The sequence below is a fragment of the Protopterus annectens genome, chromosome 2.part1 (assembly GCF_019279795.1).
Source record: "Protopterus annectens isolate FY-2018-M chromosome 2.part1, PAN1.0, whole genome shotgun sequence".
Taxonomy (NCBI): Eukaryota; Metazoa; Chordata; order Ceratodontiformes; family Protopteridae; genus Protopterus; species Protopterus annectens.
The window spans coordinates 972860790-972884026 of NC_056729.1; the positions used below are offsets into that span (position 1 = coordinate 972860790).

Consider the following 23237-nt stretch of genomic DNA (forward strand, 5'->3'; position numbering starts at 1 on the left):
TGATTTTATGGCAGGTTTGGCATTCCTCTTTTCATTGGCAAGGTGTGAAAATGGAATCTGTATCCTCGTGAAATTATGTCTAGGACCCATTTGTCCTTTGTGACAATGTGCCAGTTGTCTGAAAAAAGTGCAAGTTTTCCTCCCAAGGGGGCTGCCAAGAGAGTGTTGCTTGGCCATATGAGGTGCAAGTCATTGAGTTTGCCTTCTGGTAGTTTGGGACCTGTCTTCTCCTCCCTTTTGTGTTGCAGTGCCCCATTGTCGAGGTTTGTACTGGGATTGTGGTTGTCCTCTGCCTCTTGGACGTCTGTATTTACCCCTCTGTGGTCTGTCAGTAGCTGGAAAGGACCAATTTTTTGTTGGCCAATTTCTGCTGAAGCGAGGGGGCTGTACCTGTAGAAAATCTTTGACTGTATGCATAGATTTTTCCTTATCCTCCATTTTCTTTAAGACTTCTTCTGCTTTAACTCCAAAAAGAACATCCTGCTGTAAGGGAGCATCTAGAAGCTTTGCTTTAACATGATCAGGCAGAGTTTGTTCCTTTAACCAAGCATGCCTACGTATAACAGACCCAGTGACAGCTGCTCTGCAGGAAGCCTCCAAAGAATCAAACCCACATTGTAAAGTATGTTTTCCCACCTGTTCAGTTGCATGCAACAGATCCTGCATTTCTTTCAATTCAGACTGTTGAGGGAGTGTGCTCATTTTTTGTTTTAACTGAGACATTAGAAATTGCTGATATTTTAGCATGTGAAATTGGCAATTTAGTGCCCTCATAGCTAGAGTGGCTGAGGTGTAAACCTTTTTCCTCCACCTGTCTAGTGCTCTGGAGTCCCTTTCAGAGGGTACAGGATTTTTAGCCATAGAAGCCTTAGTCCCTTTGGGACCCTGGGAGATGGTCTCTGGATCAGCAACAGGGCTTTTATAAAGGAATTTGTGGGAATCAGGCACTCTATAGTATCTGTCAGGTTTGGCTGGAGCAGAAGGCAGAGAATCTGGGTTCAAACTAGATTCTAAGTAAACATCATCCACAATGTCTAAAACTGGGGGGATGGTGAGTGGTCTGTGCTGGGGGAGTAAAAGAAACTCTCTGAGCCTTTCCTTTGAATCAGAGTAGTCCTGACCTTCCCAGTGAAAATGTTCCCTCATAGTGTGCAAAGTTTCCCCAAAGGAGTAGTCTTCAGGAGGAGAAGCTGAGGGAATAGAATCCTCAGCATCAGAATCTTCATAAGGGGAGAAGGAGTAATCTTGGTCCTCAGAGGAGCCTGAGGAAAGAGACACTTGTTCAGAGGAGGCATAATCTTCCTTTTGTCTAGGCCTTTTGTTGGGTGGGGGTTGGGAACCCCCTGATTAAAGAGATCAAATCTTCAGCCATTTTGAGCATCTGTTTCTTAGGCATGGGGCATTGAACTGGAGACTGAAGTGCAGTCTTTTTAGGTTTAATAGGAGTCTTAGTGTTAGGATACGTTTTTATGGTGAGCGTACTCGGTCTGAAGACGCCTTCAGAAACCGAAGGTGTTTCTGCAGCACCATCTTTTTCAGCAGTGTAGTCGGTAGGGGCTAAACAAAATGGCTGCGTTGGCCTAGTACTCTCCGCCAAAAGCTCCGAAGCGGCCTCGGGTTCCAGATCTGCGGTAGTCAAGGGCTGCGTCGGAGCCTCACTGAAGACGGGTGAACCGGAGACCGGACCAGCCGAGGCCTCGGAGTCAGGCTTGGGTCTAGGCTGCCTGTCCTTATCCTTGCATTTTTTGTGCATGCCGGTAGTCGGTTGCTCCGACGGCATAGTGTAGTTAAATTGTCTACCGAAGTAGTGTCATGCGAAATCAAAGCGTCTTTTTATAGTACGCTTATTAAACCTAGCACAAAAACGACAACCAGTGACGTCGTGGTCTGGGCCTAGGCAAGGTATGCAGTAAGAATGAAAATCCTTATGAGGTATTTGCTTCCCACAAGAAATACAATTGTTAACTTTTTCTGACATTGGTCTGAGGCAAGAAAAGTTTCCCCAACGGGGAACTTAGCTTTATTGAAGACTTCGGATCTGAAATTCGACTTGGAAAATCTCAGGAGTCAGCCGACCGGCACTTGCAAACTGCTTCTGCTTTGGGCACCGCACGGCAAGAAAGACTGAAGAAAATGGCATCGGATGCATTATATATACCCCTGGCGCACTGACGTCAGGGAAGAAGCGACAGCAACCGACGCCGGACCAAGACTTTGGAATTCCAGCCGACTGCGGGACCGCCTGACGACAGGATAACCCAAGTGTGATGACTGCAGCAGGGTAACACGATGAACATCAGCTAGCATCTCTTTTTGGTTGATGTGCAGATGCATTTGATTTGGGCTCCAATGGTCCTGAATGCACCTGCCATCCAGGTGTGCACCACAGGCATAATCTAATGCGTTTGTGGTGAGGGTCTGGGCGGGGTGGGGTTGTGAGAAGGGAAGACCCTTGTTGAGGTTGCATGCTGCTGCCTACCAAAGAAAATCTTTCCTTAGAAAGGGTATGATAGTTTCCAGGTCTTGAGAGTGTTGACACCAAAGGCTTTTTAGGTACCACTGTAGTTTCCTCATATTCAGTCTGGCATATGGAATGAGTAGAATGCAGGAGGCCATGAACACTAGAGCTTGCAGGATTTTCCTTACAGATAACTGGGTTCTGGTGGCTAGTTGAGAGAAGCAGCCTGTCAGGTAGGCTTGTTTTTCTGGAGTAAGGAATGCCATCTGGGATGCTGTGTCTAGGCTTGCTCCCAGGAATACAATTTTTTGAGTGGGGACTAGTTATGATTTCTTTTTGTTTATAGTATACACCAAGGAGGTCAGTAGGTCCTTTACAAAGGACAGGTGCTGTAACAGCTTTTCCTGCCTCTCTGCCTGAATAAGGCAGTTGTCTAAGTAGGGGTAAATTTGAATTTTTCTTTGTCTGCAAAAAGCAATGGCTGGAGCTAGGCATTTTGTGAAAACTCTGGGAGCAGTGGATAAGTCAAAGGTAAGCGCAGAACTGAAAGTGCATAAATCCTGCCCTAAAATGTAGATATTTCCTGCAGGATTCCCTGATTGGGAAGGGTAGGTAGGCCTCTTTTAGGTGCTGGGTGGCTAAAGTACAGTTTTGTACCTACCATAAATGTAGATGTTCGAAGATCCACATTGCTGCAGTCCTTACATATGGGTAGTCCGCTGTCCTCGGTCGGCCCGAATACCAAAGTATTAGGCTGACGTCGGTCAAGGCGCTTAAGACTGACATCAGGACATCAGGATACAAATGCGCATGACCGACGTCATATCCTCAGTCTTTTCTTCCCCCAGATGTCAGAAGGCCCTAAAAAGAAAGGCCAAAACCAAAAGACAGCAAAAAACAACCAACCACCCCTGCACTAATCATATTTACAATATTTACAATATTCACAACCCAAACCACACAACCGCCTCTAACTACAGAGGGGAAGGAGGGAGGGTAAATTGGACTGCAGCAATGTGGATCTTCGAACATCTACATTTATGGTAGGTACAAAACTGTACTATGTTCTTCATCTCACATTGCTGCAGTCCTTACATATGGGTAGAATCCCAAAGCAGAGGTAAGGGGGGATGGCAAAACTATAAAGCATTAGGAGCTGCCAAAATGCCCTGTAAAATTGCAGTGGCAAAACCAGCCCTAGATTTAGAGTAAAGTGGAAGGTGGTAATGCTTAGAGAAAGTATGCACTGAACTCCAAGTGGCTGCCTCCAAAATATCTTTAGTAGCCACCCCCCTTAAAAAGCTGTAGAAGTGGCAGTAGCCCTAGTGGAATGAGGCCTAATCCCAGCTGGAATCTCCTTACCATGATGGGAATAACAGAAAGCAATACAAAAACCAATCCACTTAGAAATAGTTTGTTTTGAAACAGGTTTGCCCTGAGAACCCAAAGCAAATGAAACAAATAACTGCTGAGACTGCCTGAACCCTTTAGTTCTGCTCAAATAATATCGCAACTGCCTGTGTATATCCAAAGTGTGTAAAATCTTTTCCCTTTATTTTGGGGGTTTGCATAAAAAGTAGGCAAATGAATAGCTTGGTTTAAAGCCACACTAGAAACCACTTTAGGCATAAAGGAAGGATTAATGCAAAGATACCCTATCCTTATGGAAAATTAAGAAAGGCTCAACCGCCATAAGGGCCTGTAATTCAGAAACCCTTCTCAGAAGTAATGGCCAACAAAAAGCAGTCTTCCATGATAAATATTTCAACTCGGCAGTAGCTGCAGGCTCAAAAGGTTGTAGAGTGAGTTTCTCCAACACAAAATTGAGATCCCAAGCAGGAGTAGGAGCTCTCGTGGGGGTCTTATATTCTTTGCCCCTCTAAGGAATTGCTTAAACAAAGGATGAGAAAACAATGGTGGGTCACAGTCATAGTGAGCAGAAATTGCTGCAGCATGAACCTTAATAGAGGAGAAGGACAAACCTTTGTCCAGTAACTCAGTAAGGTATTGAAGAGCCACACTTAAATTAGGCTTAGAAACATCAAAGTCCTTTGCTGTACTCCAAAATAAAAATCTCCTCCATTTATCTCGTACACTTTCCTTGTACTAGGCCTTCTGGCCTCCAAAATAACATTCAAAACTTGTTGTGGAAGCTGAGACCCTCCAGGGTTTAAAACAGAATATGCCAGGCTGTTAGATGTAGAGTGAAGTTTGACATTGAGTAAATGACTGTTCTCCTGAGACAGCAGGTGAGGAATCGAAGGCAAAGGCCATGGAGGCTCCCGTACCAGACTTCTCAGTAATGGGTACCAGTGCTAAAGATGATAATCCCAGCGAAACAACAAAATTGCAAACACACCAAAGGTGAATGAACGCCAGGAATACAGGATACTGTGCTGGAAACACTTAATTTATTGACATAAAATAGGTTGAGCGCTTTCTACAGAAGTAAATCTGTCTTCTTCAGAACATCATAGCATGGAATCATGACGCTTATATATCATAATTGAAGTAAAAAGCCCGCCCTAAATTGTAATTAAACAATAAATCAATTATTAAAACAGTGCTATCTTACACATTTCATACAAATGCAATGTATACATCTTGCTACATAACCACACTGAAAATATAGTTCATATAATTTACGAACCCTACTAATCTAAAAAGCAATAAATATCTAAATCACTATTTTATATATACTAAATAAGCAAAATCACAAATTATTAAAAACAGTTATATAATGCCATTTGATTATTTTTCTAAAAGTGGAATAAAATGCCTTCTAAAGTGGCTATCAATCAAGATATGTATAATATATATCAATCATGATATTGGTAGAAAAAAATATTTGTGAGTTGAATTTATAAAATAAAATATATATATATGTAACATATTGCCCAATGCATGTAACACATTATGTGACATATGATATATAATATATAATATAATATATGACATACAATATAATATGGAATGCAAACATTATGTAAATACTGTAATGAATATAACAACATATTGCACAATTTATTGAACTAAACCCTGACTAGTGGTTTTGTAGGAATCATTTCATTAAGGCCTGGGGGGGTGGCTGCATCCAACCTTATCTGCCACCTGATTTCCCGTTCCCCAACAACAGCTTTTATGTTACCCCTCGGGGTTGGGGAAAACAACATCTAGAATTGCAAACTTGAATAGCTTGCACTGTGGACTATTAATAAGATGTCTTGATAGTGCATTATTAATGTCACACTTCCTTATACAGTATATATGATCATATATCCTGTTTTTAAGACAGCGGTCCGTCTTACCCACATAGAAACTCTTGCAGGTTTGACAAACACTTAAATATATAACATGCTTAGATAAACAATTACCATTAGAAAACCAAATCTTACTCTTTAAACAATTGTTCAAAGTGATGTTGGGTGTATCCAAAATATAATTGCAATAATTACATTGGCCACATCTTCTAGTGCCTGTCCTCTTCACATTAATGTTTTTCTGGAATTTAGATTTTAATTCAATTATTCTTTTAAGTTATTTCCAGTTTTATACACGAAGTGTGGCTCATCAGTAATCTTGCTTTTAATGGTCTGGTCACTGGTCATGATATTCCAATTTGTGGTAATAATCTTTTTTACCTCTTTTGAATATTTACCATATTGGATAATACATGACCTTGTGTATGTGTTTGTATTTTTGCTCTCAGCCGCTTCCCTCTGACCCGCTATATTCGAACTAATATCTCCTCTTGGTGTAGATTTGGATATACCCACCCCAAAAGTGGCTTATATTTTAATCCCCATTCATTCTTGACATATCCTGTAATGTCTTTCACCATATTGGGTGGATATCCCTTGTCCAAGAACAATCGGCCAATATATTCCAATTCTTGGTCCACTATATGTCTCTCAGTAGTCATGTGCAGCAGGTAATGCACTGCCCCTTGATAATGCCCCTCTTGGTGTTATATGTATGTGCACTACTATAGTGCAGGTAGCCATTACTGAAAGTATCTTTTCTGTGGATTTTGGAGTGAAATTCATTGTCCTTGCTGTAGATCTGGACATCCAAGTAATTTATACTGTGCCTATCATATTGATGGGTGAATTTGAGGTAATCCGTAGTATTGTTGATGTAACTAATGAATTCATACAATACTTCAACTTCACCTTCCCAAAGTATAAAGATATCGTCCAAATAACAGACATATCTTTTAATAAAGGACATCCAATTTGAATTTAAAATGAATTCCACTTCCCAGTCCAACAGTACCATATTGGCATAAATAGGAGCACAGGCAGTGCCCATGGCTACCCGTTTTCTGTCTATAATACTCCCCCTCATAATAGATGTAATTATGGTCTAGAACAATGTCCATAAATTCTGTGAGGAGGGAGATGTCATCCTGGCCTAGTCCACTCACCCTGCGCATACTACTAATAAATCTAGATATTCCGTCATCCTTAGGAATACAGGAAAATAAATCCTGTACATCTATTGTCACATAAATTAATCTGGGGGACCATAGTTCCTTTTAAACAGGCCCAAAACTCCCAGGAGTCTTTCATAATATGTTCAACTATATCATAAATATGTTTGAGTTTATAGTGGATGACTTGTCCAAAGGTAAAGGCTTTACTGGCACTGCCAGATATGATAGGACGAAAGGGTGGATCATATATATCCTTGTGGACCTTAGGAATGCCCGTAATAGTCGCCAGAATGGGAAATTCAACTTTAAGAAATCTGTATAGATCTTCATTTATTCTATTTTCCACTATGAATTCTTCTAAGTATGAATCAATTCGACTGTGGGCTATGTTGACCTCATTGATAGAAGAGGGAGTATACTGTGTGGAATTATTTAGAAGATTGAAAATTTTACTTTTATATTGTTCCTGATCATAGAATACTATTCCCCCACCCTTGTCCGCAGTAAGAATGCGAATATTATTGTCACACAGTGCTTGAATAGCATCCATCATGTCATTACCAAATTGTTGCCCTTTGTATTTGTACTTACATTTGTTATATAAGGAATATACCAGTGCTGTCGAGGCCAATCTGGAGCTATTAAAATCATGTTTGGCTTGTCCTGTCTGACCTTCAGGAGTACCTTTGGGAGGAGAGGCAGAGGTGGAAAGGCATACACATGAAGATTGCTCCAATTGAATGAGACAGCATCCACTTTCCAGGCTGTGGGATGAAACCTTTTTGTGCAAAACTTTGGCAGCTGGTAGTTTAGTGGAGAAGCGAACAGATCTATGTCTGGAGTTCCCCATAACACTGTCAATTTCTGAAATACATGAGGATCCAATTTCCACTCGTGGGGATCCATAATTTGTCTGCTCAACACATCTGCTAAGGAGTTCTGTGCTCCTGGCAGAAACCTTGCCTGAAGATTTAGCTGTAAACTGAGAGCAGTCTCCCACAAAATCATTGCTTGTCTGCATAGAGGATAAGAATCGTTCCCCTTGCTTGTTGATGTACCACATGACAGTTGTGTTGTCTGTTAGAACCAACACCTGCCCTGGAAGAAGTAAATCCTTGAAAGCTATTAATGCAAATTGGACTGCTAACATCTCCTTCAAGTTGATATGTAGATGTTGAAGTCTGGCAGGCCACGTGTCTTGTACCCATTTTCCATTCAGATGAGCTCCCCAAGCTTTGTCTGAGGCATCTGTCGTTAGAATCTGACTCGCCTCTGGCCGGGACACAGAGAGTCCCTTGTTTAGGTGACATTCCTGAGCCCACCACAAAAATTCCTTTTGAATGCAAGGTATTATCTGAATGACAGTGTCCATATCTTGGCAGTGCTGTGTCCATACATTTTTGAGATACCATTGTAGCTTCCTCATATGCAGTTTGGCATTGGGAAGTACCAGAATACAAGATGCCATGAACCCCAAAGCTTGAAGGACTGTCCTTGCAGTCAGCCTGGACTGACGAGACAATTGATGGAAGTAAAGAGAAAGATTCTTTTGTTTGTCCGGGGTCAAAAAGGCCATCTGGGAAGCTGTATTCAGTCTCACACCCAGAAAGCACATGTCCTGAGAGGGTACTAGACTGGACTTTATTTCGTTCACAGAATACCCCAGGCATCTTAACACTGCTATCACATACTGTAAATGATGAAGAAGTTCGTCCTTTCCTTGGGCCAGAATCAGGCAATCGTCCAAATAAGGATAGATTTGTATTCCTCTTAGCCTGAAGAAAGCTATCACTGGAGCCAGAACCTTTGTGAACACTCTGGGCGCAGTAGATAAGCCAAAGGGCAATGCAGAGAACTGATAATGAGAAGTCCCAGCCCGAAAATACTTCCTGCAACTGAGCCTGATAGGAACATGAAGGTAAGCCTCCTTGAGATCCAGAGTCACCATCCAGTGATCTTTGCCCAGCAGAGGTAAAAGCTGTTGTAACGTCAACATTTTGAACTTGGGAATGTCCAGATATGTGTTGAGGATAGATAAATCCAAAATTGGTCTCCACGTGTTCCCTTTCTTTGGTACTAGGAACAGGCGAGAATAAAATCCTAGGCCCACTTCTGGCAGAGGGACCGGTTGTATGGCCCTTATTTGAAGTAGCAGAGAAATTTGTTTGTGAGCCTCTAGTCTTTGCTGAGGAGGAACGTCCGGCATGCCTTTGAAAGGAGGCAAGGTATGGAAATAAAACTTGTAACCTTGGTGTATGATATCCAATACCCATTTGTCTTGGGTAATCAAATTCCAATTTTCCTTGAAGAGTGCCAACCTTCCTCCCAAAGGTGCTGCCAGGCAAGAAGGATCTGGCAGCTGAAAAGGTAGGTCATTGGGCCTGTTTACGAAAGGACTGGCCCCTGCCCTCACCGAAGATTGTGCAGGTGAACTCCCTGTTCTAGGTCTGAAAGAACTCTGAGCTCTGCCCCTACCACGTCTAGATCTACCCCTAGACTGAGAATCATAAGAAGGATACGTCCACCCCTTAGCAGGCCAATTCCTACTAAACTTGGAGGCTGAACTTGCAAAAATCTTTAACAGCCTGCATAGACTTAGCCTTGTCTTCCATTTTCTTCAAGACTGACTCCACAGGTGAACCAAACAACACATCAGACTGTAAAGGAGCATCCAAAATCCTTGTCTTAACATGGTCAGATAAATTCTGATCCCTCAGCCAGGCGTGCCTGCGAAGAACTGAACCAGTGGCAGCCACCCTAGGCGAGGCCTGTACAGCATCAAAACCACATTGTAAAGAATGCTTACCCACCTGTTCAGAGACATGCACCAAATCTTGTAATTCTTTACACTCAATGCCTTCCGCCAGAGCATCCACCTTAGACTTCAATTGAGAAAGAAGATAGTTTTGATATTTCAACATATGAAACTGGCAATTCAAAGTCCTCATAGCTAAGGTAGAAGATGTATAGACTTTCTTTCCCCATCTATCCAAAGCTCTGGCCTCTTTATCTGGAGGAACCGGATTTTTTACAACAGAGGCCTTGACGCCCTTAGGTCCCTGACTAACAGTTTCTGGGTCTGCCCTAGGACTCTTATAAAGATATTTATGAGCCTCAGGCACCCTGTAATACCTATTCGGTTTAACAGGAGCAGGAGGCAGAGAATCAGGATTAAGTGAAGCCTCTGCAAACACATCTTCCACAACATCCAGAACAGGGGGTATAGCCAAGGGCCTATGCTGGGGTAAAAGCAAAAATTCCCTAAGCCTTTTCCTGGAATCAGAGAAGTCCTGACCTTCCCACTTAAAATGTTCCCTCATGGAATGAAGAGTCTCTGAAAAAGAAAAATCCTCTGGAGGAGAAGCAGAAGGAGTCGAATCATCTGCATCAGAATCAGAATAAGGAGAGTACTCCTGCAAGTCTTCAGCCGAAGACTCTGAAACATCCGAAGCCTGCTCAAAACTCCCCAAACTCTGGCTCCACCCTAGGCCTCTTATCCGGAGGGGGCAAAGAACCTCTAATCAGAGTAATCAAATCTTCTGCCATTTTAAGCATGTGCTTCTTGGGCACAGACCCTGCTGAACTAGGAGTGACACCAACAGAAGCTAAACCTGGCCTGCCTCTGGGAGAAGCCTTGGAAACAGAAGGAGAGGGCCTAACCACCCTAGGAAGGGAGGGGAGTACAGTAACCTGAGAAGCCCCTTCAGCCTGACCTGCCTCCTGAGAGGCCACATCCTGCAATATCAAAGTCTCCCCCTGGGACTCCAGAGAAGCCTCCGTCGGAACCACCGGTTCCACTGGCGCCTCTAAAGAACCGGCGTCCGGAACGGACGACTCTTCTTGCCTGGGTTTAACTGCTTTGTCTTTGCGCTTCTTTGAAGAAGCGGGCGCCGGAGAATCGAAGGCATATTATAATTGCACTGCTTCCGAAGACCAGCCTAGCACAATCTAACCTTCGCAATAGTGCGCTTATTGAACCTAGCACAAAAGCGACACCCAACAACGTCGTGCTCAGGACCCAAACAAGGAATACACAAAGAATGATAATCCCTATGCGGTATCTGTTTCCCACAAGAAATACAGTTATTCACTTTTTCTGACATCCGGTAAAACACTGAGGCAAGAAAAACCAAAATATTCCCCAACGGGGTACTTAGCCAACTTTGATTCGGTCTGAAACTCCGAACTCGAAAAATTTCAGAACGCCGAACGGCACTTGCAACGCTGCTTCTGCATCGGACCATGCGGCAAAAAAGACTGAGGATATGACGTCGGTCATGCGCATTTGTATCCTGACGTCCTGATGTCAGTCTTAAGCGCCTTGACCGACGTCAGCCTAATACTTTGGTATTCGGGCCGACCGAGGACAGCGGACTACCCATATGTAAGGACTGCAGCAATGTGAGATGAAGAACATCCAAGCATCCTTAGAAAGCATAGGAAGAAGCTGCTGGAGGGTGAGTATTTTGAATTTTGGTATCACCAGGAAGGTGTTTAGAATTGATAGATCGAGGATTGGGCGCCAGGTGTCCTCTTTTCTGGGTACCAGCAAAACGCTGGAATAGAAAGCTTGGCCTGTCTGATCTGCAGGAACAGGCTGTATTGCCCTCATGGAGAGCAGGGATTGGACTTCTTTTTTGGCTTCTGCCCACTGGTTTGGAGGAAGATCTGGGAACCCTTTTACCCTTTTGGGATTTGCAGAGTGTGGAAATAGGTTCATAGGTAGGTACTAGGCAATTGGCCCTCTGGCCTATACAAGCCCAGCCATAAAGGTACCCTGGCTTTTGCCACTCAAGAAAATTATTTTCCTGAGCCACAGAGGTGATCCCCGGGGTGAATTTCCTATTTCCCATCCAATCATCAAGATTTTTCTTGAATAGTGCTAATGAGGAGCTTTGTTTGATATAGATAGGCAGTTTATTCCAGAGTATGGGAAGTCTCTGGGACAGGAATCTATCCCTCCGGCATGTTCTGTTTATTGTGGTGACAAGGTTTAGGTCCCTAAAGCGTGTAGCTCGGAGGGATTGGGATTTCTTTAAGTGGAGCATGTCCAACAGCTCTGGGTTTGACATAGCTTTGTATGTTAGGCAGAGATCACCTCTGAGTAGGCGATATGCGACGAAGTAAAGCTGGAGTTTTTTGAGATGGTCTGCATAGGGCATCTGTTTGCCGCTGGTAATCCTCTTTGTGAGGTATTTCTACGGCCTTTCCAGTTGTTGTAGATGTCTTGTGAGGTACATACCAAAAGGGGCGTTGTACTCTATAATGGCTCTAATGAGTGATGAGTAGAGGGGAACAATAACCTCTTTTTTTATAGATGAGAAACCTTTTGTGATGAGGTGTGCCACGTAGAAGGATTTCCTGACTACTGTGGCGATGTGATTATCAAAGGAGAGACTACTGTCCACCTGTGTCCCAAAGTCTCTTAACACACTTTCGGTGTTAAGTATACTACCGCCTATGTTGTAGTGCATGGGTACAGAGTTTTTACCAAAGGGGATGACAATGCACTTTTTAGCACTGAGCTTGAGGCCATGGCTTTGACACCAGGCATCTGTCTCAGTGAGGCCCTTTTGTAGGATGTCCATGTCGTTAGGAGTTTCAATTATGGCTCCTAGTTTGCAGTCATCTGCGAACTTCGTTAGCCAAAGAAATTCTGTGTTCGCCTGTACTTCAGAGAAGTAGATACCAAACAGGAGAGGACCCAGGACTGAACCCTGTGATACTCCACTTGTCACTGGTCTGAAGTCGGATTTGGAGTCTGCTACTTTCACAGTGTGGGTTCTGTCAGTGAGCCAGTTGGCAACCCATCTTGTGACATAGGGATTTATACCTAGTTTAGCGAGTTTATCTATAATTCCAGAGTGGGGGATGGTGTCGAAAGCCTTGGCAAGATCTAGATAGGCTGTGTGAAACACCTTACCCTTGCCTACGGCTTTGGTGACTGCTTCAAAGAAGTCTATCAGGTTTAGGAGAAATTATCTGCCTTTTACAAACCCGAACTGGGTGGGATCCAGAGTTTGGAGATTACCAATGTCTTTGTTTATAAGTTCCATGATGATACGTTCCTTGGCCTTGCAGACCAGGCTCGTCAGACTAATGGGGCGGTAGTTCCCGGGGTCCGTGGTGGCTCCCCCCTTGTGCAGTGGGATAACCGTTGCTGTGTGCCATTCAGCAGGCACAAAGCCAGAGGTGAGGCTATGATTGAACATGGTACTTAGGTGGGATGCCAGTTCGTTCTGCAGAACGCACCCTGGGATGTTGTCTGGTCCCATGGATGCTGTGTTCTTGGCTTTGGAGAGTGTGGTTTTTACTTGTGCAGCCATAATTACAGGAACTTTGCATTCTTCCAGTATAGAGATGGGCTCTTTAGGGGGTGAGAATAAAATCTGTATCCCTGGGATACTATGTTGAGGACCCATCGGTCATTGGTAATAGAGGCCCAGATGTTTGCATGGGACGAGAGCTTTCCTCCTAGGGGCACAAGTAGGTGGGCAGAGGTAAGGGGTGGAGGTGCAGAGTCATTGTGTGGTCTTTCCATAAGGGGGTAGCTTAGCACTCCCTGTTTGTGAAGTGGAGGAACTCCATTGCTTAGATCTCTGCATTCTCTGGGACTGCTGTCTGGGGGGTCTGCTTGCCTTAAGTCTTGGCTGAGCTGGCCTGGAGGGGGCTGGAAAGGACCAGTGCTTGGAGGGGCAATGCCTACTGAACCTCAGAAGCCTGACCTGTAAGAAGTCTTTAAACTGTCTGCATAGATTTAGCTTTTTCTTCTATCTTTTTTAAGACCTACTCTGCCTTGGTGCCAAACAAATTGCCTTTGTTCAATGGTGCGTCCAATAGTTCTGATTTGACATGGTCTGGCAAGGTCTGTTCCTTAAGCCAATCATGCCTTCTGTGTACAGAACCAGTGATTGCTGCCCTGCAAGATGCTTCTAGGGCATCAAAGCCACACTGCAAGGTGTGTTTAGTAACTTGGCTTGCAGAATGCATAAGCTCTTGCAATTCTTTATTTTCTGCGCAAACAGGAAAGGTGGATATTTTTTGTCTGAGGAGTTCCATGGTATGTTGCTGGTACTTCAGCATGTGGAACTGATAATTTAGTGCTCTAATGGCAATAGTTGCAGAGGTGTATACTTTTTTACCCAATCTGTCTAAAGCTCGGTAATCCCTGTCCAAGGGGGTGGGATTCTTAGCTGTGGTTGCTTTAATTCCTTTGGGTCCTTCGGAGATGACCTATGGGTCAGCAATAGGATTTTTGAAAATGAATTTGTGAGAGTCAGGGACTCTGTAATACCTGTCCGGTTTCCTGGGAGCAGGAGGAAGGGTGTCAGGAGTCAAAATGGATTCCAGAAAGACATCATCTACAGCATCCAAGACAGGTGGAGTGGCTAAAGGTCTGTGTTGTGGTAAATCTAACAATTCCCCGAGTCTCTTTTTGGACTGAGGATAATCCTGACATTCCCAATGGAAATGCTCCCTTAAAGTATGTAGGGTTTCACCAAATGAAAAATCCTCTGGAGAAGAGGCAGAAGGAATGAATTCCTCTGCATCTGAATCCTCATAAGCAGATAGGGGTTGCATGTCTCCATATTCAGAAACCTCAGAGTAATCGGACTCCTGGTCAGATAAAACTGCTGGGGACAAGTCTCTTTTTCTTTTGGAAGGGGTAGGCTGGCTTCCCCTAATAAACATGATAAGGTCTTCTGCCATTTTAAGCATTTGAGATTGAGGCATGGAAGCAGGTGCATGCGCTTGTATGTCAGTTTTTTAGGCGTAGTTCATACCATGGGCCTTAGAAACTCGGTAGTTTTAGAAAGAACTGAAGACGCAAAAGAAGTCGTCAGTTTGTGTCAAGTATCGGTAGTGCGAAGAACTTCCTCGGAAGCCGGTGCCTGCTCAGTGGCTCTGGACCCAAGGTAGAGACATCTGCAGGATCCTTAGTCAAAGAAGAGTCTTGCAGCATACCCGACTTCGATCAGGTCTCGGTAGCGGCCTGCGAATCCACAGAAGTGGGCATTAGGGGGCTGCAAAAGCGCCTCACTGAGGACTGGAGAACTGACGACTAGCTTAACGGAAACGTCGTCGGCAGTTTTGGACCTGTGCGGTCTGCCTCTGTCTTTATCCTTTCGTTTTTTCACAAGATCGGTAGTCAGATGGCTTACCGAAGCCATATCAGAATAAGGGAACTGAGAGTGAAGATATTTAGCTACAATAAGGGCCCAATGACATATAGTTCTGGCATTGAACAAGGCACAAAAGCGACAGCAAAGTACGTCATGGTCTGGGCCTAAACGGTAAGAATGGAAGCCTCGGTGTGGTGTTTGCTTTCCACAGGTGAGTCAATTGTTAACTTTTTCTGACATTGGTCAGAGCAAGAAAAAAGGATCCCCAATGGGGTACTTAGCTTTAGAAGACTTCAACTTCAATTCGGAAACGAAACTCAGGTAGCAGCCGACCAGCATTCATGCGAACTGCTTCTGCTTCAGGCTCCTCGGCAAGAAAGACTGATGTAATGGCATCGGCTGCCTGATTTTATACCACTGATGACCTGACATCAGTCCTGGAGCGACAGCAACCGACGCGGAAATACTAAGCCTCTGGTATTCGGGCCGACTGAGGGCGACCCCTGGCAGGATAACCCAAGTGTGATGACTGCAGCAGTGAAACACGAAGATCATCATCATCTTGAATTTCAGAATCTTGACCAAAAGGGTTTAGAAAAGAAAGATCCAGCATATGCCTCCAGGATCCTTCTGTTTTAGGAAATACAAAAATTCTTTAATAAAAACCTCTACCTGTGAGATTGAGAAACACAGGCTCTATGACTCCCAAAGACAGTATGTGAGGTAAAGAGGAGGAAAAAGAGAGATTTGATTCTCTTAACATGATAGAATCCCCTAGCAAGGGGAGGAGGAGTCCCACTGTCAAGTGTGCCTCCAATGGATTACGTTCAGAGACTAGCCATCTAACACAATTTGATGCCACAAGGGAAGATGGGGGGGGGGGGGGCAGGCAAACAATTTTAAAGACTGGGGACATGTCTTTAAATTTTAGGGCCTTTTCCATTATTTTTTGAGCCATCTCTCCATTGCTATTAAAACTCCGACTTCTGGCTCCTGCCTGTTTAAACTGCTTGTTGGAAAAAGTTGCTGATGAGGAGGGAAAACTATTTGATCTGAAAAAACGAGAGTTGAAAAACCCCAGTTGTCCTTAAATCAGTTTCCCCTTCCAAACTTCTTAAGCACCTCAGCTGCAGAAGGGCCAGATAAGAGTCAGTTTATTTAAGGGGAACTTTAATATCCAATTTAACAACATGAAGAGTTTGAGAATGAAGCTAAGCAAGTCTCTTCAAAACTGACAAGAAGCAACATCTCTGGAGGAAGAATCAACAGCATCATAAGCATATGGTAAAATATACTTAATCATATGAGAAATAGCTGTTACAGGAGCATTTAATGAATTATTTACCTCAGAAGAAGGAATTGTTCACCATTAACTTCTGCATGTTTTCAAAAAATAACATTAAAACTTTTAAATGCGAACTTGGCAATTTAAAATTCTGTAAGTTAAACTGCTAAAAGACTGCATTTTCTCGTACAACTTATCCACTGCTTTTCTATCTGTATCAGGGGGGAATGGGGTAAACAGGTACTTGTGTGTCTGGGGTTCTTGTATAATTTGTCAGACTTTTTGGAAGCAAGAGGCTAACCATCAGGTAAGACAGAAGCAGTGAGAAAAACATTCTCTAATGCAAGCAAGACAGGAGGGGTAGCTGCAGCTTCACAAAAAAAACTCACTCTGATCCCACTGAAAAATCTCTTTCATCGTTCATCTTACATAAAGTACCAGTAGAAGAAATCTCCTAAGCAGGAAAATCTGATTACAAGCTTTCCTCAGAATCAGGCTGATCAGACTGAGAGGAAAATCCTGAAGTACTATCATCCCCCTGCAATGTCTATTCTTCTGCCATAAATTCCCTGTCAGGAAAAGAAGAAACTTTCATCCTATTCTTGCCTGAAGAATCGGAAGATTAAAAAAAGCATTACTAAATTCCATAGCAGATCCCAGTAAATCTGCCCTGTCCACAGAAATGGAAAAAGAAGCTTGATATTTTTCCTCACTAAACACACACTTCCTGAAAACATGCTGACTCAAACTAGGAACATTGGCTGCAGCTTTTAATTGTCCCTGAAGGCCAAGTAAAAACCCTTCACCTACCCCTTCTCTGACACAGACAAAAATGTCTCTTCCTTGGCCACCAAGGGCATCCCTACAGTTGCAGAGGATGAGCCAATTACCCCAGACTTTGGTGGCTGAAAAAGCTAAACCAAGAGGTCTTGGGGGAGGGGGTCTGAGGAACACAAAGCTGCCTCAGCAGTGTCACCCTCCAGAGGATGAGGCAGAAGAAGAGTTGGCCTGACGCCTGAAGACACATTACAACTTCCTTCTTTGTGTGCGCATGGAAAGGTACTACCAAATACCCCAGAGGTTGCTCCATTGTAAAGCAGAAGAAGAAAAATCAAAAGCTTGGAACAGAATCTGGAAGGGTCAGTAAAATGTAGGGTACAAAATAAGTGAGTAAGTAAACCACTGACAGCCCCCCGAATGCACAGTATCCTATACCAAACACACAACTTTACACTGTAAGTAAAATTTCAGTGAAAAGTAAAACTTTTTCTTCACAGAAAGTTCATACAAGCATTTACATAACTAGAAATGCAATGACAGTCCGAACACATTTAGTTTCCTAGCCAAAGACAATTATATTTACAAAAAAAAGAAAAGGTTTTCTTCATAAAAGATAAGGGAAGGATTTTACCAAATGGGATTTATCTGCTCAGCTCTTGAAGACCACTAACTGACTGACAAGTTCACAAGGCCCTCTGAAACAGCACTTTCTTCAGCAGCAAAAAAGATCAGAGACTTTTAAAGTTCCAACTATACTTTTATGGTACTCTGCTTGAGCTTCTGACAGTCAGTGTGTGTAGAAGGCATCTAAAGCTTTGTGAAGTTGTCCAGTTACAGGGGATAAGACCCACAACACTTAGGCTACTGCAACAGTGATTTGTGTTTAAACATCTGGTCCCTTCTTGTTCAGATGAATCTTCCATAGGAGAATCTACAGAAGACTCAATATACTTTTTTTGTAAGGTATAGGCTATGAATCTGAAAAATATATCATAATTTTAACAGCAAAGGAAGACTGCTGGAGAGAGGAGTGTAACACTGCCTGGAGAGGTTGGTGGATAAAACTATCCTTGCCAAGTCAGAAAGAGCTATATGCCAGTTCCAATGGCAAGCTAATATATGATGTTGCCACTGACATAAATGATGCCCAAGACATCGATGTTAGGACAATGGAATAAAGAGAAGGCTAATGACCTGGCACAAGAAATCTTGGCACTGGCTCCTGCCACAGAAGAACCACATAATGTAATTGCTACATGAACAGTGGGAATCAGACAGCATAAATGCTACAACTGACAGATATATGCACCCTTCTTTTGTTTATGTTACCAATAACTACGTCAACAATCCCACAGCACCTTCTAAGTTACTTTCTGTCTGTTCCCAAAAATACTGTCCTTACTTTTGTCTCTTTTTAATTTGTTTTATATTGCAAGCAATCACAGTTGCCTCCCCTCTTTATCCATTTCTTATCCTATCTTCCTCACCTCCTCATCCTTCTCTTTAACTACTATAAAGCAGCTGAACAGTTGGGCTACCTGCACATAGGGCAACCTAAAAGTGGGGACTGCAACAGTGAATACTATGAAGAACATCCATCGCTACATTTCCTATCTCATTCTTTTCTCCATTCTATACCTTCTATTCAGGTGTTTGTCTGCAAATTATTTTTGTAACAATCTGCTTGCTTATGTCATAAAAACTGTATACAGTGTTTATTCTTTGCCTGGTTGTTGTAATATTTTTGCCTATTGCTGCTCCTGGACTGAACCTGAAAATGGTCCAATGAGATCAGTGATCTACCCCAGTTAACAAATGCATATTTACATAAACAAAAATAGATAAATAAGCAAACCAACAACACTTGGAGGGGCACACTGGGAAGGGCTACCACTGAATAAACTGACAAGTGCAATGACATAACTGCTGCAAGATAGGTCAAAATTTGAAAAAGCAATTTCATATAAGCCTGCAATGTCAACAATAAAACAAGGAAAACCAACATAAAAAAATATGTCCAATGTTGGATGAACCGTCACTTTAGCAGACAAGACCAGCTTCATGTATGGAAATGTGCTCATTGGTAATAACAGCAACTGCAAAAAGACAAAGCTCCAGGCAAAATGAGAATGAATCCTGGTGAACTCACTCAGAGGATATGGTCCTAGAATACGCACCCTGAACCTTCAGAATTACCTACTGCCAACTTATAGTTGATAAAAAAGGAGAAATGACAATCAAAGAACCCTACTGTAAATTGTAAATTTCCTGGTTCCTAGAGTACAACAACCACAATAATGTCAAAACTTGCTCCATCAGGCAAAAAAGTCAAAAACAGCAAACGGTATCCTGGGCCATTTTCACTGAATCTGAACACAAAGCAAAGCAAATAAGAGCCAAAGTGTGTGGGATGACAGATGTTTTATGGAAATGGTGAGGGTTCCACATAGCCTGGGAAAGTTTGATCTACCAAGCAGCCTTAAATAACACTTATGCAACTAAGGAAGCTGGACCTTTCTTTATTAGATCAAGAGTACTAGTTATATGATCCAGTATCGTGCAAAACTGCCACTTGCTCAAATACCAGACCTGTGAGATGGAGAGGCACAGGAAATAAAAAACAGCCACAATTACCTTACCTTTAACAGACATTTTGATTTTCACAGATCATTAGCACTATGAAGGGGATCACTAATTCCTGACTAGGTAATGTCAAGGGTGCAGGGTATTTCAGAGACATAGAAGATGAAACTGAAGTTTGTGAATCTTGGAAGAATAAAATCTACCTTCTACCTTCTCTCTTCTTATGCTCGCTGTACATATGATGTTTTTCAGAAGAGAAAGATAAATCCTATAGAAAATGAAGCTTTTCCACAAGATGAGTTTGTAGGCCTTCTTACTTCTTCTCCTGGTCGTACAACTTATTTCAGGCAAATCGGAGGAAAAAAAGCAGTATCATAATCTGCAACAAGCAGCAAACAAAAAAGGAGTACTTATCGCAACTAGTATTTGTGAGAAGGGCTAACAACCTATGGAAGCATGTTTCAAGTCTGCACATACATGGTAGCAAAGAAATTAAGGGTATTTCTAGCACTTCCAATCACAGGAAGGAGCCAGTACAATACATGTTAAGAAAAAATTAAAGCATGAGCTCAGTATCCAAGAAGAACAATCCCAAGAATTCATGAAAACAAAGCATCTCACAATAAGTTCATAGAATATGCAAAAATAGGAGCATATTATTTAATTGATTCAAATGTAAAATAGCAACATTCAAACAGAATGTTCTTATGAGCTACTTTGATATGCTTTACCGCTAATCTCTAATAGCTTCTTCTGTTCATGTTTAATTCATACTTACTGAAGGACTAGCTGCCTGATGTTGTTCCGAAGCTGATTTTTGTTTAGGTGTGGACTCCAAGTATGGCCAGCCAAATGATTCGATACAAAGTTGTCAACACGTTGCCTTAAGTTCTGATATGCAGGCTAAAAAGGAAATAAAGCAATCAATGTATACTTTCTCTCTACAAAGCTGAGTTACTGAAAATATCAAGCAAAACAATGTGATTTTAAGAAAAGATTCTGTGAATGACACAGCAGTCAGTAGTCAATACACAATGGCACAAATGAAATACTCATTATCTTCACCTACAAGTGCCATGTTATTATTACCTTATGGTTTTCAACTTACTCATAGCAATTCTCCACTTTTTTATTCCATAATACCACATGAAAACCTTCTCTGTTTCAATCATTACTCTGTAGTTTATCAGTGCGATCTCAGAATAGCTTCAAGTGGTCTGCTTCTCTCATTCCCAAGATGGCTGTTCTCAAAGATAGACACCTGACGAACAAATAATCAGAAAGGACAGCACCTTCACTAAATAGATGCACACATAAGAGTATGCATATTGTCACTGAGTTTTCATTTGATCACCATGCCTTGGTTGTGTCTAGGATATTATTTTATCTAGCATGCTTAGTATCTTGGAGTATCTCCTCTTGGATAAGAAGTCATAGCAGTTTCACTTTATACATCCCCTACAAAGTCCATCAGTGAAGACGATACTCCATATCCCCTACAAAGTCCATCAGTGAAGACGATACTCCATATGGCAAGTAACTTACTAACACCTAGAAATGCCCAGAAATTGTAGTTTATTGACCATTTGGACAGTTTGTCCATCTCTTTCAACTTTCTGGTTTAAAAGACCACATCTGTGCTTGTTTCCCATCTTTCCTGTAACTAACCTACTGGGTAGCACTAGAAATCCTTAAACTGATACAAGCCTTCTAGCTTAGAAGAGAGACTTTGGAGTGATTAAGTATCAGTTTTCTGTAATTTCTTGCTATACTTAACTGTTTTCTGCCTAAACACGGATTTTCCAGTGTTTATTGTGATTTAAAAGCTTGTTTTTTTTTTACATATTGTACTTATCTGACTGCCTGCACTTTTAAAAAGTTGTTTTTTGTTTAATTTGTTTAACTGTTGAAGGCTACACACTAAAGTGCGACAGCCTTTTCTGATAGTTTGTACTCATTTAAAGCTATTTTAAGTGTATTTTTTACTGTTTTTGTCTTATCTTAAAAAAAAAAAAAAAAAATTCCTCGTTTCCCGCCCCTCTAATCTAGTATAGTCCAGTTTTAAGGCTAGTGCTGAATTCATGGCTGTGATACTAGTTTCTGAGTTCCCCATACCGTACTTGGATAGAAGGAAGTTTCTCTGTTCACCTGTGAGAGAGGGGAACTTTGAGCAACCTATCTGTCCCTGGAGGAGTGGTTCCAGCCCAGAAGTTAGTAGTTTATTGGCCATTTTGGGCTAATTTCAATCTCTTTCATTTCCCTACTATAAAAACCACGTTTGCACTGATTTACACACCGGGCAGCGCCGGTTGGCTATGGCTAAATTATTCCCGGCTCCACTAAGTCTCCTCTTCAGTTTTTCCCTTAAAACTAGTCTAACTATCAACCTAAGCACTCAAAAAGCATCCTACAGCCCAGCACTTGCTCAGACCTAATAGCAAGCACTAATATACTCTGACACTGATTGCCCAGCAGGGCAAGGCTCTTTATTCACCCCTCACCAACCAAGCGACTAAGCAGCTCACACTACTATTCAGGCATGACCAAAGGGTAATTTCAGGTTTACTCTCCAGTTCAGCTGGTGAATCTGGGTATCCTGAGGGAATGCTACAACTGCCTCATGTAAACTGACAACCCTCTACTCCTACCACAAAACACTAACATATGCGAGAGATGCAATTACACAGCCAAACTGGAAGCTAAGCTGTCTCCACCCAAGACTGGAACAGACAGTCAAGAGGAGAAGGTTAACACTTGCACCACACCTCCAGCCGCACAGAGACCTACTAAAACAGCACTGGCAAAAAATACACATAAATACACACAATCCTACTCGGAGGCTCTAAATAAAAACCTTTAAAAGCATCAGAGACCTCCAAAGCAGACACCCAAACAACTTGCACCTCCCGTTACAAACCAGACACCACATAAAACACAAAATCAGTGTGCCACACAATCGCAGCCCTTAAGGCGAAATAACATACCTAACACACTAGTAATAGGGGACTCTATAGTAAGGCACACTGATGTCCCACTCACTAGGCTGGACAAGCAGAAGGTTACTGTTAGCTGCCTGTAGGGAGCTAGAATCTGCCACATAATACATGCATTCAGATAACTCCAGAACAAGTACAAATATGACTCTGTCATTGTTCATGTTGGTGTGAATGACCTGAGACATACCTCCCTGGACTACATGAAAAGAGACATGGAAGAGCTCTCTGATCATGTAGCCCAGGCTGGTAAGACCCTGACCGTGAGTAGCATCCCACCCTCACCAAGAATAATACCTCAGTATAAAAAAAAATTATCAATTTCAAGAAGCTCCTGGTGTCATTCAAAGGGGATCCAGTGTCTGTCAGCCTGGGACGACATGCTCGACAAGCCTCATTGCTTCGCAAGAGACGGCTTGCACCTGTCACCCCTAGGCTTTCGAATAATGGCCAAGGCTCTTGCTGCTCCCATAGTGCCTTTTTTTGGCAAAGCTCAAAAGTCAAACCCACCTCAGCAAACAGCACAATTAAGAAAAAACTGAGGGTTATGCTACTCAACGCCAGGAGTTTAAATCTCAAA

At 42.5% G+C, this 23237-nt stretch overlaps 1 protein-coding gene across 1 annotated transcript in view; it reads right to left on the minus strand.

The window, feature by feature from the left end:
- Positions 1-23237, minus strand: part of BOD1L1 (biorientation of chromosomes in cell division 1 like 1) — a 2284811-nt gene that overhangs the window by 1958946 nt on the left and 302628 nt on the right. Inside the window, exon 2 of the mRNA XM_044062584.1 lies at positions 20443-20567. Coding sequence (XP_043918519.1) covers positions 20443-20567 — 125 coding nt within the window. The remainder of the gene's footprint in view (positions 1-20442; positions 20568-23237) is intronic.